Source organism: Rhipicephalus microplus, chromosome 3 (assembly GCF_043290135.1).
Source record: "Rhipicephalus microplus isolate Deutch F79 chromosome 3, USDA_Rmic, whole genome shotgun sequence".
Taxonomy (NCBI): domain Eukaryota; kingdom Metazoa; phylum Arthropoda; class Arachnida; order Ixodida; family Ixodidae; genus Rhipicephalus; species Rhipicephalus microplus.
Genome location: NC_134702.1, coordinates 97,617,075 through 97,632,953, shown reverse-complemented (window position 1 = coordinate 97,632,953; position 15,879 = coordinate 97,617,075). Strand labels below are relative to the sequence as shown.

Genomic DNA, 15,879 nt, shown 5'->3' with positions numbered 1-15,879 from the left:
GCGCGGGGAACAGTCGCTTTTGGTGGTATAGCCTTGCTGAGCGCTGGTTGCTCTTTCCGTTACATCAGTAACGCAGCTAAGTTCGGTAGCAGTTCACTTGTATGCATACACGTGCCTAAGGCTGTCTGATCAGATGACAGCACGTGTATACGCTCACCAGTCCAGCGAACAATCTGTGGGAAAACTGGTGCAACGTTGTCGCTGTCAACGCAGACTTCCAGCACGTGGCGTTTCAGTATGGGCGACCGCTTCTTACGAAAGGCCCCAGTTCTTCGATCTTTTCCACTGGATTGCAGCACTACACCAGTAACCATACACGTGCCGAAAGTTCTAGATGGGCGTTGCTTTCGATATCTTGGCAAGCTCGCCAGGGGGTGTGTGCAAGGCAGTATATAAGGCAGAGCCTGAACCAAAGGCGGTTTATTGCGTTAACAAGAAGCTGCCGCTCGCAGTTCACAAGACGAAGCGTTAATCGCCAGAGAAGTTGTCCTCAGTCTAAGCAGCAGTTGTTTCGCGTCTGTGCGAGTTGTGAGGCGACACTACGCAAGAAATCGTGCACAAGCTGAACGCCAGGATGTGTGCCGCTGTCAAGACCGAACTTATTTCCGGGAATTCAAGTAAGTTTGGCACGATGTTGTCGGCACAGCCTAGCCATGCAATACACCGTTCTCAACTCTTGGTAATTTATTAACGTGATAGCGTTAGAGAGCTTGTATCGCAGAAAACCCGCCGCCGGCGTCGGCTCCGTTGGTTGTGAGCGAAAAATCGTCTGTGCGTCTGTGACTGAAAAATCAAGTTACCGAGATAGCCGCGGGAGGCCACTACTTGTTCACGCGTGCGCGCGCGATCTCATTGAAAAAGCCGTGCGTTCGAGGAAAAAAAAAGTGTTCAAGGTCACGAGGCGTGGTAGTTTCTTTGCCCTGCCATCGCTCCCTGCTTATCTTCCAGAGCTTTCGTCGGGACGAGAGAAGAAAAAATGCAATTGCAGCATTCGACAAACCTTTGTACCTCCACTCACACTGGACGGACTCTTAACATTTTTGTGGCGTTGACCTCGTGAGGCCATAAGCTTTTCTAGTGAATTGATTCCATGGTTACTCGAAAAAGTGTTTCAGGGCCCCTTCACGACGAAAACGAGCCCATTCGGCGATAATAGCGCGCGCTGGTCCAATCTACTGTGTGCGTGTTTGCGTGCGTGCGTGTGTATGTAACAAAACATATTGATAAGTATGCACTGAGCGGTTGAAGGGTGCACTAGGAGCCGGATTTCGCTATCGCGTTCACCTTTTAAAGGCGAAGCTTAAGGGTTCCCCAATTTTTATGTGGGATTTTACGTCCCAATTCCAAAACCGTGGTAATATCATGACAGACGCCGTATATTAAAAGGCTCCAGAGATTTCGACCATCTGGTGTTACTTGACGTGCGCCGATATCGCACAGTACAAGGGCCTCTACCATTTCGCCTGCATCTAAATGTGACCGTCGCGACCGGGATCGAACACGCGACCTTTGAGGTCGTTCCTAACTCTTGAGCGCGCGATGAATTTCACTGATATGTGTAGTACCCTCACTGTCGTCCCCAGGATGGTAATTGTGTTCTTTGCTTTCTTGTAGCCGAGTCAAATCTCTCATTACTTGTGGAATAACTGCGCTCAAGTCGTCCTGCGCGCCTGCCTTTTTTATAGTTAATTCAGCTGAAAGTCTATTTAACAGAGGGTTGACCACGCTTGAATTGTTTAGTTAAATCGAGATGTTCGTAATTTACGGAAAATGAATATTGTGCTTATTCAGTACCTAGAAATGTAACATAGCCACACCCGAAAGCTACCGCGACGCTGTGTTTACCGCTAACCAACACCTGCACGTTCACAATGCCTGCGAGGCCCACCCGGACGTGGAGCCTTTCGCATCGGCCGGATATGGCGCCTCCAATATCCGGCCGATGCAAGCCAGGTAGTTTTCACGCGAGGCTAAGGTGGGCTGAGCTAAATATGGGGAGAACAAACGCAATGATAGTGAGCCAGCCGATTATGAAAGTTGCGACGAGACGGTCAGTGCCATGTATCGCAAAAAAAAAAAAAAATCGTGGATTAACGAAAGCAAATGTCTGTGTTCCGGAGAAGGCGTCGTTTAGAGATACCACTGCTGCCTTTAGCGCATGGGTGCGGTTTTCAGCGTTGTCAAAATAAAGCTGACGTAATGAGTGTGGCCGATAATTCTAACGCAATGCGATAGCGTCAGCGGACACTGTTCGAGAAAAGCCTACTGAGTCTTAATTAGAATAAACGTTAATTTGGATACTCGCTGCGATGGTATAGTGGATGTGGTGCTCGATCGCTGACCCGCAGGTCGCGGGAACGAATCCCTGCTGCGGTGGCCGCATTGTCGCTGGAGACGAAAACGCGTGATGCGCTGTTTACTTAAATTGCGGCAACGTGAAAAAGAAAAACCCCAAGCTGGTCGAAATTTCCGGAGCTCTCCACTGCGGCGTCTCTCATAACCAGCTGTGGTTTTGGGACGTTAAAGCTCAATTGTTATTCGTTAAGTCGGGTTTGGTACCAAAGTTAATCCTGGTTATGACTACGTTGCGATTTGTGAACACCTAATATCTTCGTCGGATCGGGGCACTTTGAGAAACTGGGTTTTGTTAGATCGAATTTTAACTGTACATACATCTGTGCCGAATGCCCTTGCCATGCATGTTCTGTGAAAACCCGATATGTTCCGCGCAATGTTCTTATAAATATCACTTTTCGTGTGTGTGTGTAAGTCTGCGTGTTCTGTTAAACTATGGAGGCCAAGAAACCCGCGATTCGCGCTGCACGCTTTTTTTTTTTTCTCGCAGGCGTAGCCATCGCGGCGGGTCCCTGGTCGGCATCGGGCGCGCCGGCCATGTCCGGGCAGCTGGTCAACTGGATGCACCGCATGCTGCCCTTCAGCAAGAACACTCGCAGCCCCCAGCACTGCAACGCCTACGACCACGCTTCTTCCAACGCCTCGCCCCTGCACTGCGCCTCCTCGCGTGAGTCTGTGTAGCTGCCTATTACATCCGCGGAACTGCGGGCATCCGAGATTTCCCTCTCGTTCTCGGAGACCATAACACAATAGAAAAGTTATCCATCTAGAAAGAGTTCTATAGCTTGGCAACAGTTGCACTATTTCGACGGACATGGTTAGTACCATACTCATGAATTGAAGGAACAGAAAGAAAGTTTAAAAAGTATACGACCCGCCGTATATATACAAACGTGAAATACTAAGCTGACACAGGCCGGGATCTTAATGTGCTGCCAAAATTACGCCTGGTGGGGGGGGGGGGGGGAGCTTTGGGTTGATTATTTTGAGGATCTGAAAGGTCAGACTTGTTTCCAGACGTAACGATTTTTTTTTAATCCGTGCATGGTGCACAATTCGTCGCTCGCATGTATGCCGTACAACTACACTTGAAACTCGCGTAGGGTTTTGTGTATACCGTATTTCACGACATCGTAGTCGCCATATTGGGCTACCGTCATCCCCCGACAACCAGTCGTTTCTTGCACCGAGCACAAAATATCATCGTGATTGCTCGATGAAAATCGGCTTCTGTGACAAGCTAACGCGTGCACTTGGTGATGCACTGGCGTTGTAATTGCCACCGTGTCCGGATGTTGGCACCGCGAGTGTCTGTGACGTCATGCGCGTCCTTTGTGTACAACCGCATCTGCCCTTGGTAGGCTCGTTAATGCGAGACTGCATGACACAATGGTTGCCAAGAAAAAGCCACTTCACGGTTCTTCTTGTCAGTGCGGCAACAAGTTCGTTCAGTGCAATGTTTTCCGTTGATATTCAGGGAAAATATTGGCGCAGCTTACATTAAGTTGCGCAAGCCTTCAAACGGCAAAAATGGACAATTCTGAAGACTAATCTGGTTGCTTCTAGGTCGTTGCTAGGCTTTAACTATATGTGATGCTACGTTGTTCTTCCGTTAACCCTTGGCGCAGACAGCTGCCAGTTTCACCACACACGATCCCGGCATGTCGTCGTTGGTTTACTTTCCATCACTTAGGGGTCTCCTCACAGTTGCCTTTCTCTCCCATTAATATTCCCTATTTGCATGGTCTTCGAATCAGTGCTGTCGCTTCACAGCCATTTTTTTTTGCTAACTGTGGTCTTGTTTATCTTTAGTTTTCTCGTGATTTGCTCCAATATCTGTAGTGCATATCCGTTCATGATGAGTTTTGGTATGGGGTGAACAAGGAAGTTTCTTAGACAGTTTTGCTCTCAAAACAGTTCTTCGCAGCTACAAGCCTTCACCTCTTGTTGGATAACGGTGCACTTCAGCTCTCATCACTCGTTCACTAATCGCGAGATGCGACTTAGTTCTTGGCATTCAGAGAATAAATCGTCTCGTGATACCTTTTCACATGTCTCCTTACGATGTCTGTTTATGAATGCACGCACTACATCCGTAAGGGAGCTTTATTCTCGCACACCAGGCCGATGATGCATCACTGACGTGCATCGTAGAAACCGTATACTAGCTCGTGGTATACCGGCTCGTCAAGATGACCCACATGGGCAAAAGCTGCGTCGTGACGCAGAACGAGCAAAAAGTGTATACTGATCAGCTCGTGTCGTCACAATTGATTCACCGTATAGGTAGTAAACAACTTTATTAAGGCAGCTGACGGTTTCCTAAGTGGCGAGGGCTGTCAGGCCATGCCTGGTTGCCACCTCTTCAGCCCGTTTGATGGCTCGGAGCTTGGTTTTCAAGGTTCTGGTCGTGAGGGTTCTCTCCCAGGTCTCAATTGAAGGTTACTGTCCTAGGAGGTTTGGTAGGGGAAGGTTCTTGCTGCATCCCCAGATGATGTGGTCGGAAGTTGTGGTCTATGTCTTGCAAAGGGTGCACGTAGATGTGAATGAGGCTGGGTATATGTGTCTGTATATGTACGGGGAAAGGAATGAGTTCGTTTGAAGCCGCCGCCAAGTGATTTGTTGAGCTTTGTTTAGTTGCGGGTGCGGGGGTGGTCTGGTTTGGCTTGATAGCTTGTAGTTAGTACTGCATGATGTCATGAAAGGTGATTTTGATTGCTTCGGTATCGTGGTCCGAAGTCTGGCCCGCCGCTCGGTGCATACGAGTCCTCTAGCCTGTCTGTCGGTAGAGCTTAACCGCTAGTCAGTACAGCAACGATGCGCTCCGGACAGTCGTCATTCATCATGACCATGCGTGGATGACGGACCCGTGAGCTCTCCATGGCTTAGGTAGCTGGAAAACGGACGTATACGTCCGTTTTCCGCTATCTTCAAGCCAATAATTGCGGTTTCGTACGGTCCTGTTACTGGGCAAAATTGTCGCCTTGTACGAAATATTGCCTTAGAAACCTTGCGTTTATGCGGCCAACGCGCCAGCAAGTCATTCCATCTTTTACAAATGCACGATCGCCTCTAGTTAATAGAACTTGGACATGTAGTGGAGAAATGAAGGCACGAAAGTTCTTCAAGAGACGAGAGTGAAGCCTGGAAACTTGTACTCTACATCATCATCATCAGCCCGACTACGGCCACTACAAGGCAAAGGCCCCTCCATAATCCGCCAATCAACCCGGTCTTATGCTTTCCGTTGCCCCGTTATACCTGAGAACTTTTTAACGCGTTGGCCTTAAAGAGCTCGTGTCGCAGAAAACACCGCCGCCGGCGTCGGCCCCATTGGTTGTGAGCGAAAAATCGTCTGTGCGTCTGTGACCAAAAAATCAAGTTACCGAGATAGCCGCGGGAGGCCGCTACGCGTACACGCGCTATCACACTGAAAAAGCCGCGCATTTGAAAAAAAAAGTGCTTAATGTCACGAGACGTAGTAGTTTCTTTGCCCTGCCACCCCTCCCTGCTTAGCTTCCAGGGCTTTCGTCGGGACGAGAGAACAGATAATACAATTGCAGCAAGCGACAAACCTTTGTATATGCACTTGCACTGAACGTATTCTTAAAATTTTTGCGGCCTTAAATTCGTGAGGCAATAAGCTCTTCTAGTAAATAATTCTGTGGGTACTTGAAAAAGTGTTTCGGGGCCCTTATGACGCATTTTGTTACAGGTGTCACGAAGAAAACGAGCCCATTCAGCAATAATAGTGAGCGCTGGTCCAATCTTCTGTGTGCGTGTTTGTTTGCGTGCGTGTGTATGTAACAAAACATATAAAAAGTATGCACTTAGTGGTTGAAGGGTGCACTGGGGGCCGGATTTCGCTATCGCGTTCAACTCTTAAAGGTGAAGCTTAAGGGTCCCCCAATTTTTTTCAATCTCATCGTCTCCCCTTCGAGTGTTCGCCTTCTGTGGGGTCCATTCAGTTACCCTTGAACACAAGGCGACGCATTTCCTTTCGTGACGTTCCTTTTCTTAAGTATTTCTGCTTATTTTCAACCAATGAACTCGAACTAACTTGCCTAACTTTCTGTCGTGCTTCTGCGACATTCAGCACTTTTGAGTTAAAATTTCACTGTATGCAAGTACGTGGTCGTGATAGTGACATAATTTTTTTCGTACTCTACTCTTATTCGTTTTGCGATACTCTTAAAATTGTAGCACTTACTGATGTATGTTTGCTAACTGCTTGACACATATTGTACTCGCTGGTTAGCAATTGAAGTTGGTAACCGTTACTACCTCCATTACTGACGCAGTTAGTAATGGTTACTAACGTAGGTACTAATGGTGTGATAACACAGAAAATGTGCTAGACGCGATCATTTCGCCTCACGAATCACCTGTTTTATAGCGGTCCTATTTGTGAGCATCAACATTTCGATTTATCACCAAGTAATTACACACATAATGCCATAAATCAGAACAGCACATACATAAGTCCACGCGAGAAGTAGTTTCTAAGCGCTTCCAAGAGTATTAACAGCCCTAACTTCTGGGAATGCAGCTGGTGCCCATGGGCGGCTATGTTGTACGATGTATAATTTCAGTTGGGTGCCTTTACTTGTACAACTTTTTACAAGTGCGCGAGGTAACGTAGTGAAAGACTTTAATACAGGCATATTAAGAAAAACAATTGTCTATTTTGCATAATGCCGCCTCAGCACAGCCTAATATACAAGACATACGGCTGGGCAGTATGCCTACATATATTGCCTCAATTAACTTGAATGCATCCCGTGCTACCTAATAGGCTGTTAGACGTTCGTATTAATAACCTTCAAGGTTTGTTCAACAAGTACATAAATACGTGCATGACGAAAAGTTACCAACGGTGCGCAAAAGGTGATTGATTGATTTGTGGGGTTTAACGTCCCAAAACCACCATATGATTATGAGAGACGCCGTAGTGGAGGGCTCCGGAAATTTTGACCACCTGGGGTTCTTTAACGTGCACCCAAATCTGAGCACACGGGCCTCGACATTTCCGCCTCCATTGGAAATGCAGCCGCCGCAGCCGGGATTTGAACCCGCGACCTGCGGGTCAGCAGCCGAGTACCTTAGCCACTAGACCACCGCGGCGGGGCACGGTGCGCAAAAGGTATAGTAACTGTTACAACCTTCAAGCTTCTGCTAACGTGGGTAGTAAAATGGTCGTAAAAAGTTAGCAATGGTCCAAGAAGGATAATAACAGCTGCTGTTACTTTTTTACTCGGGGTTACAAGCTTTTTACTTTTTCAGTGTAGTGCACTACATTCGGGGTCCCTCGAGTGCCCTTGGCGATTTACCCGAAAGCGTGCATGAATGGTGGCCAGACTGCTTACCTACCCCAGACTCGTAATCGGCAGCTGTCCTTGGTGGGGACGGGCCCGATATGCCCAGTGTTCTACGGCACAGTGGCTCTTGCCTTTCGCAGAGCAGCTAGGAAAAAAAGAAAACACTAAGGAGCAGCAAGTGATACAGCGGCATATCGGAGACAAAGAAACGCCCTTGTCGACTTCCTCCGATTCAGCTATTGCACCTCGTGCCACGCGCGTAATAGTCAACCGCAGAATGTCCTTGCACTGCGTTTTTTTTTTTTTCGTAACGTGACCCTTACGGTCGACAATGGTCCGACCGTGGTAGCCGTACAGCTCCAATCCGCATTGCTGCAGCGATGTCGTTATTGGGCGTTCGAACGCGTGACGTTGAGACGTTCTTCCGATTGCGCGGACGCTGCTACTCTTTTTTTTTTCGCCGCGTGTTTTGTCGACCTTGGAGATTAGCTTGCTAGAGTCCTTGAGAAGCCCGTGTGACGCACTCGATGACCCAAGTAGCCTCTCGACGACAATGGACTATTATGACTGACGCCGACACTCTGCCAAAGCAACGCTGCTAGTTTAGGCAAGTCTATTCTAAGGTGTTCGTAAATACGACTTGTTTGCGTTCGATTAGCTTGTTTATGGCGTGACAAAAGTCGCATATAGCTCGTCCATTTGCGCCGGAGGTTCGAAGGTTCAAGGTGCCCCGTGGTTTACCATGCAAGGCGTGTGACTCCGTTCTGACAAACGGACAAAATATGGCTGCGATGTGTGCATGCCAGCAATGTCCATCTATTAGGTTGGTGTTTTAGTCCGTGTAGATGAGGTTTGCTTCGTCTCGTTAATAACAGAGAATCCAAGTACATTGGACACGACGTCCGCGCAGCGCTCTTGAGTTGCTGCAGATAGCAACACCGTGGCCCCCGACGGATTGACTATTTAGGTCAAACTACACGACGACTTTGTGCTTGCTGCAGTGCTTGTAAACATTCTACGAATTAATACCAGCCGCTCCTTCGCACTGAGCTTTAGCCGTTAGACCACGTCGTGATGTTTTTCGATTTCTTTGTTCTTGTTTAGATACGATACCACTTACAGCCTGCCTATCGAGCTTTCTCGAGTGTCCTCGTGGCTTCGGTGGGAATGAGTGGGTAATGGGTATAGGTGTGGTACCTCAAAATGCAACGCGCGGTTTAGAAGAAAGGCTCCGCAGCACGTTAACGGCAATATGCGGTGTGACATGTTCGTCACACGTTATGGCCCACCCGAAAATTCCACATTGGAATGATCGTGGCCGAATTGCATTGTTAATGTAGCTTGTGCGTTGGCAGAGTACTACGATGCTTGAAGGACTAAACCACTCACTCTGCACGTGCCTGAGCAACTAAACAGCATAGCAGGATAGTAAAGACATTCTTTGTCACATTTCGGCGTGCGCACAGTGGACGGGAAAACGGAAGACTATAGGAGACAAACAAGCGCGAGTTAACTTGCAACTCGGTTTATTGAAAAAAAATATATGCGAAATGTATATCCCAGGGTAGCTCAAGAGCGCATGTCCGAATGAAAAGGAAAATAAAGAACAGTGACGCATGACGACACCAATATTTTACACAAGTGGTACCTACAACGTGCAGCAGAATGTGGAAGTATGGCCCAAAAAGGTGAATTTCTTGTCGGTTAGTGCAATGGATAAGCTGCTTACGCATTTATCCGTACACCTTCTGATATGAAACGCTTCTACTAATTCCAGAGTGCTTTTCATTCGCGCATGAGCTCTTGAGCTATTCTGGGATATACATTTCGCGTATTTCCTTCAATACTGATTTGCGAGTTCGCGCTCGTTTATCTCTTAGCCTTCCGTTTTTCCTTCCACTGTGCCAGCGCCGAAATGTTACCAAGAATGTCTCCAAACCAACTCGGCTAACTTTGCATTTTATTACTGGATGGCGAAACCACCGAATGGTGATTCATTTATAAACGTTCACTTTGTAAGCTTATCCACATTGTATCGCTTTGTAGAAGCAATGCAATGCCAAATGGGGATACTTCTCGTGTAGAAGTGATCTTCCGGCTTGCAGTGACGGGTCTGAGATCGATTGCACGAGACACTAGTCCTTTCTTAAGGTGAAACGAAAAGACCTTTCGCCGAGAAACTGTAAGCCCGTGAACCTGCGCGATCGTACTTCGTAACGAGGGCGCTGCCAGTTCGATGCCTCCCGTGATGCGCCACGTGAGCGCCGTTTTTAGGGGCGAAGCTCCTTATAGCGGCACCCGTTCGTCCCTCGTAGCCGTAGTAGTAGCACAGAACACCTATACACTGGTAGTAGTGTGTAACAATTAAGTATTACATTTTGACCTCCAAGGTGGTGTCGGTGAGAGATTTCTTCTGTGCGTTGTTGAACAATTAAAGATAGTGCTCAATGTACATGCCAATGGCTGCTAAGGGGGAATGAGAGACAGGAGAATTCGGCTTTTAGTTAACGCGCACGTTGCGAAATTTTTTATTGTTCCACAACGCACAGAAGACAAGAAAGGGTTGCTGTTATACTCGCTGGGCGTAACCTCCTAGGTTTTAGAAAGGTTTAGCGAGCGTTGGGCCGCAGTGCCATGAATACAATGAACTAGTATATACTATGAATGAACCCGAGGTGGTCAAAAGTGGGAAGTACATACGAAGCGCAAGCCGCAAGAAAGTAAAAGCCGAATTCTCCTGTTTCTCATTTCCCATTAGCAGCCATTAGCATGTATATTTAGCACTATCTGACAGGAAAAGGTTGCTACGTTATACTCGCTGGGCGTAAATTCCTTGGTTTTACAAAAGTTTAGCGAGCGTTGGGCCGCAGTGCCATGAATACAGTGAACTAGTATATACCATGAACTCGAGGTGGTTAAAGGTGGGAAGTATACCCGAAGCGCAAGCCGTAAGAAAGTGTGAGTGTGCCACCTCTCGTTCTGTCCTTGGAATGTCCGCTGGATGGCGGTACTTCTATATGGGGAATATATGATGAAAAGATGCGAGATGGTGGTACTTGGAGTGTTGATTAGATGGACGAACGAACACACAGATGCATAGATGCATACACACAGACAGATGCAGACGGACGCAGGGACGGTCGCACAGATGAACGTGCGGACGCACGAACAGACGCACGCACGGACGGGTGGATAGACGCATGGACGGCCACACAGACGCACGCATGGATGGACGGAAGCAAGAATGAATGGACGGACGGATGCTTCGCCCCCGCTATCCATCATTCACTCCGTGGATATGCTGCCCTATTTTTTTTTTCGAAGCCGTGGAATACAACGCTCCACCGGTGCTATCAAGAACCAGACTGTCTGCCGGATGTAGTCACCATGTATCACAAGCCCTCACCAGAATGCTTTTCGGGGTGGGCGAAAAGGCCAGAGGCTTGTATACAGTTGGATGTAAGTGCGCGTCGGAGAGCCCCAGGTGGTCGATATTTCTGGAGTGCTCCACTATGGCGCCCCTCATAATCCCCCTCGAATTAATAAGTATTTTTAAAAAAAGTACCCACGTATGCGGCACTGGCATGCGTAGTTCTTTTTTTCTTTTTCGTGAGCCGTCATTCGCGTGGTGCCCTTTCTGAATCCGTCGTCTTGGCTTTTTTCATATGTGCGTACAAGTGTGAACCAGATGTGCTATGCAGGATCGGCCGAGTTTCGCTTGAGTTTCCCGAAACTCCGGAAGTTTCAGAGGTCTGGCTATTTACCCCTTATGAATGAGCCCACAGTACGAAAAGGTTAAATCTACTTCTCAGCGCGCTGCGTTTCATTCGTTACGATGGAACCAGCCATCGCGTCAACAACGGTCGACTGAGTTCGGCAGTGTTTTCAAACCGGAGGTGTCTTTCTCAATTTGTTTGTCGTTCCACAGAGTGAAAATGTGCACTCATGCAATGTCTCAGTGGTAGAATATTGAGCTCGCGCAATAACTGTGTCTGAAGCTTTTTGTGACCTTTAGAGGCACGGGGTATTGACATTTATATTGAACCTTGTTATACCTGCACCCAGTCTGCAATAATATTATAGGCACAGTGGCCTCTGGGATTAGTTCCCGCCGAGCGCCTTACATCGCTACCACCTGACGTCACGTGTCGGTCGTCATAGCCGGCTGGCACAATCTAGCGTGCTGCTCGGCCAGTGCGCACAGCCCTCTTCACTGTCTGCTGGCACCCGAGCACGTGTGCCCGGCTTATTAGCTATTTGGCTGGGAAGTATACTTGGCTAGTTAGGCCAGCACATGTCATGACCAAGCTAATTACGCCAAGTCATGATAAGGCCGAGGTAATTACGTCACATCTTTGAAAGACCATGGTAATGAAGCCGCGTAAAGCTACGACCGGGCTAGCTAAACCCTGCTAGTTGAGCTAACTAAACTATTCAAGTTAAAGCGATGTTACTTATTAGCACGCTAAGTATAACGATGCTAATTATTTCTTACCAGTTGGATCCCGATTAGTATTCTGCTAATTAGGATTACGTTTAGTAGCTCCCTACTGATCATGGCAATAGTAATTTTGCCCGAGATAATGGTTTTAATTGAAGCGTTGACAATGAAGGCAAAACCATTCAGTGTAACAGTCGTTGAGCCTTAGCCAATTAGTACAATCAAAACTAAGAGCTGATGCGGTCTTCACATCGAAGCCCACCATGCACATGAGTATAGACGACCAACCTAAAACAATCTACAAGAAGCTATAGGTCATCAGAAGCTCCTCTATGGCTCCAGCCTTGCACAAGTAGTGTTAGCTCACCAAATTTTATATGCAAGCAAGCTGCCGCCTAGCGTGCACCACATCAAACGCTTGACAGGCACACCAGCACCAGGAGTTCAACTGCGGCCTTCTCAAAATTAACGAGTTCGCTTCCAAGTTCACGCGTCAGTCACTTTGATTGGCAGACGCCCGCGGCGAAGATCGGGTGCGCCTCCCACATTTGCTCTTGCCGAGGGGCAGTACTCGCGTTGAGCGGATCGATTAATTTATCAGCTTTATCGCACAGACTATATGCATGCACGCACGCAGAGAAGTGATATCACGTGGCTACGATGTTTCGCAGTCAATTTCCCCATGCTCAGGACGTATCACAGACGCGTTGCTGCCATGATGCGAGCGCCCCTGGTGACCACCTGTCTTTATATTTATCTGCAATATTTGATGGCAGCGAAACGAGCAGCACGATAGTGCTGCGTGTGCACCCTCGCTTCCTTCGAGAGTAGAAATTTCCATGCTGCAGGTACAACGAAAGAACCTGTCCGAAAGAGGACAAGCGCCCACGAACACGCCTGTGCGAGGCGCGCGTTCGAAGAGATGGCGCGAGAATCACGCGGACTTCTCTGCAATGTTAAAATGTTGACTGAGTGGTGGCGCTAACCTTTTCGCACGCGGTGTTTCTTTGATAACCGCCGGAAATGTCCCAAGTGCGTTTCCAACGCCACGCGCATACCTGTAGCAATCTTAATCAACGCTGCCATCGCGTGCTCAGTCAGCACTGTCTACATGCCATGGTGGCCACAGAGCGATCTCGGAGCACACTCGTCTGTCCGAGAAGCTCGGTTCATTCTACATTGCATCTCAGTACAGACTGTCTCTACTTTCCATTTGGTGTTGTTTACACTGTTGAATGTAGTCACGCAGTCTCCATGCTGACTGTTTCATGCATGGGAAGCTTTCGGTGAGTGCTTGTGCGGCGATTTGTTGTCCATGAAAGGGAACATGCGAGCGCCTGGCCTGACCGTTCTATCGGCTGCTTGTAGCGCGCCCGGCCCCTTGCGTGATCGCCTTGAAAAAGGAGGGAGTTGCAATCTTGCCGCCATTTTTACGTCGAAAATGACAGGTTCCTTTGCTCGTCACGAGATGACTCGAAAATCTTTGCTTGCTTTCTCTCCCTCCCTCTTGAACACGAATGACGGGACACGTTGTTACTTCGTGTCGTGCCACTCCGCTCCCGTTCTCATCCCCCATCCCAACTTTAGGGCTGGGAGGAGTGCCTACTTAGCTGCTCTGCCTTGGTTGCGCATCTCTCTTTGATGGCACGCGCGCCTAAGCAGCGGCGGTCTCCAATGGCACCCCGCACTAGGTATTGTGACTCAGGCGGACACGAAATATCGAGTGTATTTCAGAATAACGGGCTTATACCAGCACCACCTGCAAGAAGCAGCCCGAGCACGGAGGCCACACTCTTCCGAGTACCCTTTAGTATTGCCAGTGCACATTCTAGAGCTGACAAAGCAATGACGATTGTGCTTTAATATAAGGCGATGCATGATATAAAAACTAATCGGTCGACCGCACATCAGATGCCTGTGACCGTTGTCATCCCTGTCGCCGTACGTCGAGGGTTTGGCTTTTCGGGCACGAGTTCGGCTTATGAGTCGTTGAGTCATTATCGGTTCGGCTTTTTTTTAGATGCGGAGCATCTAATACTCGAGGCTTGTAGTGCGGCGCCGTCCGCAAGCTTCCTCCTCCTTCTTCCACCATCTGTGCATCTCTTCCTCCTCTACACACCGCGTGCGCTTCTCCTCTTCACGAACATTCGCTAGCTGTATAATGTAGCGCGCATGCACCGTCGCGCTTCGAGAACATCGGCAGCTGACGCGCGCGCATGCACCGTTGCGCTTCTCCCCCTTCTCGAACATTCGACAGCTGACAGTGCATGCGCCGTCGCGCTGTAATATATACTCAAGGTCGGTGCTCGCTCGCTCAGTTGCCGCTCGTCGGTTGGTTTGTACGGCGCGTCGACGTCCGAGGTCGCAATGATCGACGTCCCTTCGACCAGCGCCGGCCAAAGTGTTGGCGGAACCGCAACCAAGTCGTCGTCCGAAGACAAGGCAGCGCGGAGAAGAGCTCGCGACGCCGAACGTAAACGTCGGCGTCGAGCGGAAGATTCTCAACTTGGAGAACGTGAAGCCGCTGAGAGACGTCAGCGTCGAGCAGCAGCACCGGGTTTGGCCGCTTTGAAACGTAAGCGTCGACAAGAGGACCCGGACTTTCGAAAACGGGAAGCCGAGTGCAAGCGTCGGCGACGAGAGGCCGATCCCGATGCTGCCCGCGAGCGCAAGCGCGCCGAGGTAGCGGCGTGGCACGCCAAGCAGTATGCCACGCCCAACGCTCGCTTCAAACGCGACTTCCTCGACCGAAGCTTCGGCCACACCTGCAAGGTGTGTGATCGTCTTTGGTTCGATAACAACTTAACTCGGATCGGCAACATTCAGAACAACTCCAAAGCGTTGTCGGTTCTTTGCGATACGTTTGGAAACGGCACCGACTATGCCGACTACGTCGTGTGTGCCAAGTAAGTCGCACTTTAACACCCCGTTAACCAATTATATGCTCCGCATCCTCCTCAGTGTTCCCCCGAGGGAAGCTGCGGGCAATTTTTTTTCATATTTTCGCCCTAACAACAACACAATTGAAATATTGTGGTGGCCGTTCATCCACTTAACATTGGCACGAGTGCTGAAGTGCAGCAGTGGGGTATCGTGTGACAGTAAGTCGACAGTAGGCTCGACAGCAAGTCGTCGCGGTAGCACTCATCTCGACAACCTTTGACGAGTTGACTCAATTTCTTCGGCATGGCCCTCGCCTCATGTCCGACAAATCGCCTATGTTCGGGACACGGCAGTCGAGCGCTGTCCGATGGTTACTTCACATTCGTAGTGTTTCAATTTCGTCGAAAATGCCGATCACACTCGGGACCGTGTTCTATTAGGCTTAGTTCAGGTGAGGGGTGGTCTACTACTCGGCTGTCGTACTCGCGGAAACATTCACTGCAGATGGTTCACATATGGGTGCGAGCGTCACAAATTCGTTTTTTAGGAGCGAAGCTCCTTAAGGCGAGGGCTGTGCGTCCCCTGTATGTAGCCACCTCTCGTTCAGTTCTTGCAGTGTTTACTAGATGGCGGTACTTGTAGCTGACGGCATTAAGTATTACGCTAGCCACCGCCCGGTCTAAAGGGTACAGCCATATCCATCCATCCATCCATCCATCCAAAAGATGCAAGATGTTATAAACTAGACGGCGGTACGTGTAGTTGATTATGAAACATGCGAGGTGTTATAAAATAGGAATGATGCCACATATGGCGCGTGTCATCGTTCGATATAGTGCGGCTACGTACGCTAGAGGGAGCGTTGCAATAAAATCGAGTGGG

At 48.9% G+C, this 15,879-nt stretch overlaps 1 protein-coding gene across 1 annotated transcript in view; it reads left to right on the top strand.

Moving 5' to 3' along the window:
- Positions 1–431: 431 nt before the first annotated feature.
- Positions 432–15,879, top strand: part of LOC119172270 (aromatic-L-amino-acid decarboxylase) — a 56,214-nt gene continuing 40,766 nt past the window's right edge. The window contains exons 1-2 of the mRNA XM_037423319.2: positions 432–617; positions 2,846–3,022. Of these exons, the coding sequence (XP_037279216.2) occupies positions 575–617; positions 2,846–3,022 (220 nt within the window). The 5' untranslated portion in view covers positions 432–574. The remainder of the gene's footprint in view (positions 618–2,845; positions 3,023–15,879) is intronic.